Source organism: Plasmopara halstedii (genome assembly GCF_900000015.1).
Source record: "Plasmopara halstedii genome assembly, contig: Scaffold_2386, whole genome shotgun sequence".
In the NCBI taxonomy this organism is placed as follows: domain Eukaryota; phylum Oomycota; class Peronosporomycetes; order Peronosporales; family Peronosporaceae; genus Plasmopara; species Plasmopara halstedii.
The window spans coordinates 1,119,579-1,119,907 of NW_020189293.1; the positions used below are offsets into that span (position 1 = coordinate 1,119,579).

The window sequence follows — 329 nt, forward strand, 5'->3', positions numbered from 1 at the left end:
TACAGCACTTTGTGGACATTGTGAATATAGTATTGACTTAAAAAAGTCTATGAATCTCGTGGTATAGTTACTACGCGAATACACGTGCGAACTGGGTGGCGATTTCTTAACACACGCGCTTGCAGACGTCATTAACGAGTTGTGGCTCAATGCAGACGGGTACGAAGTGAATCCGCGCTATCTTCAGCCGCAGGACGATCTCTATGCGAATCAACAGCGGTTGGAAGCGCTAGCCGAGCGCACGCTGGACCATATTTTCAGTGCAACATCGCTCTTTCCTTACCAAGTTGCTAAAATTTATCGTGTGCTGGAGCTAGAAATGATGCGAC

The 329-nt window shown here is 46.8% G+C and overlaps 1 protein-coding gene across 1 annotated transcript in view; it reads left to right on the forward strand.

Annotated features, from left to right (window-relative positions):
• Positions 1–329, forward strand: part of PHALS_03673 (methylmalonate-semialdehyde dehydrogenase) — a gene marked incomplete at both ends in the record, with an annotated part of 1,163 nt that overhangs the window by 713 nt on the left and 121 nt on the right. The window contains one exon of the mRNA XM_024717927.1: positions 68–304. Within this exon, the coding sequence (XP_024583376.1) occupies positions 68–304 (237 nt within the window). The remainder of the gene's footprint in view (positions 1–67; positions 305–329) is intronic.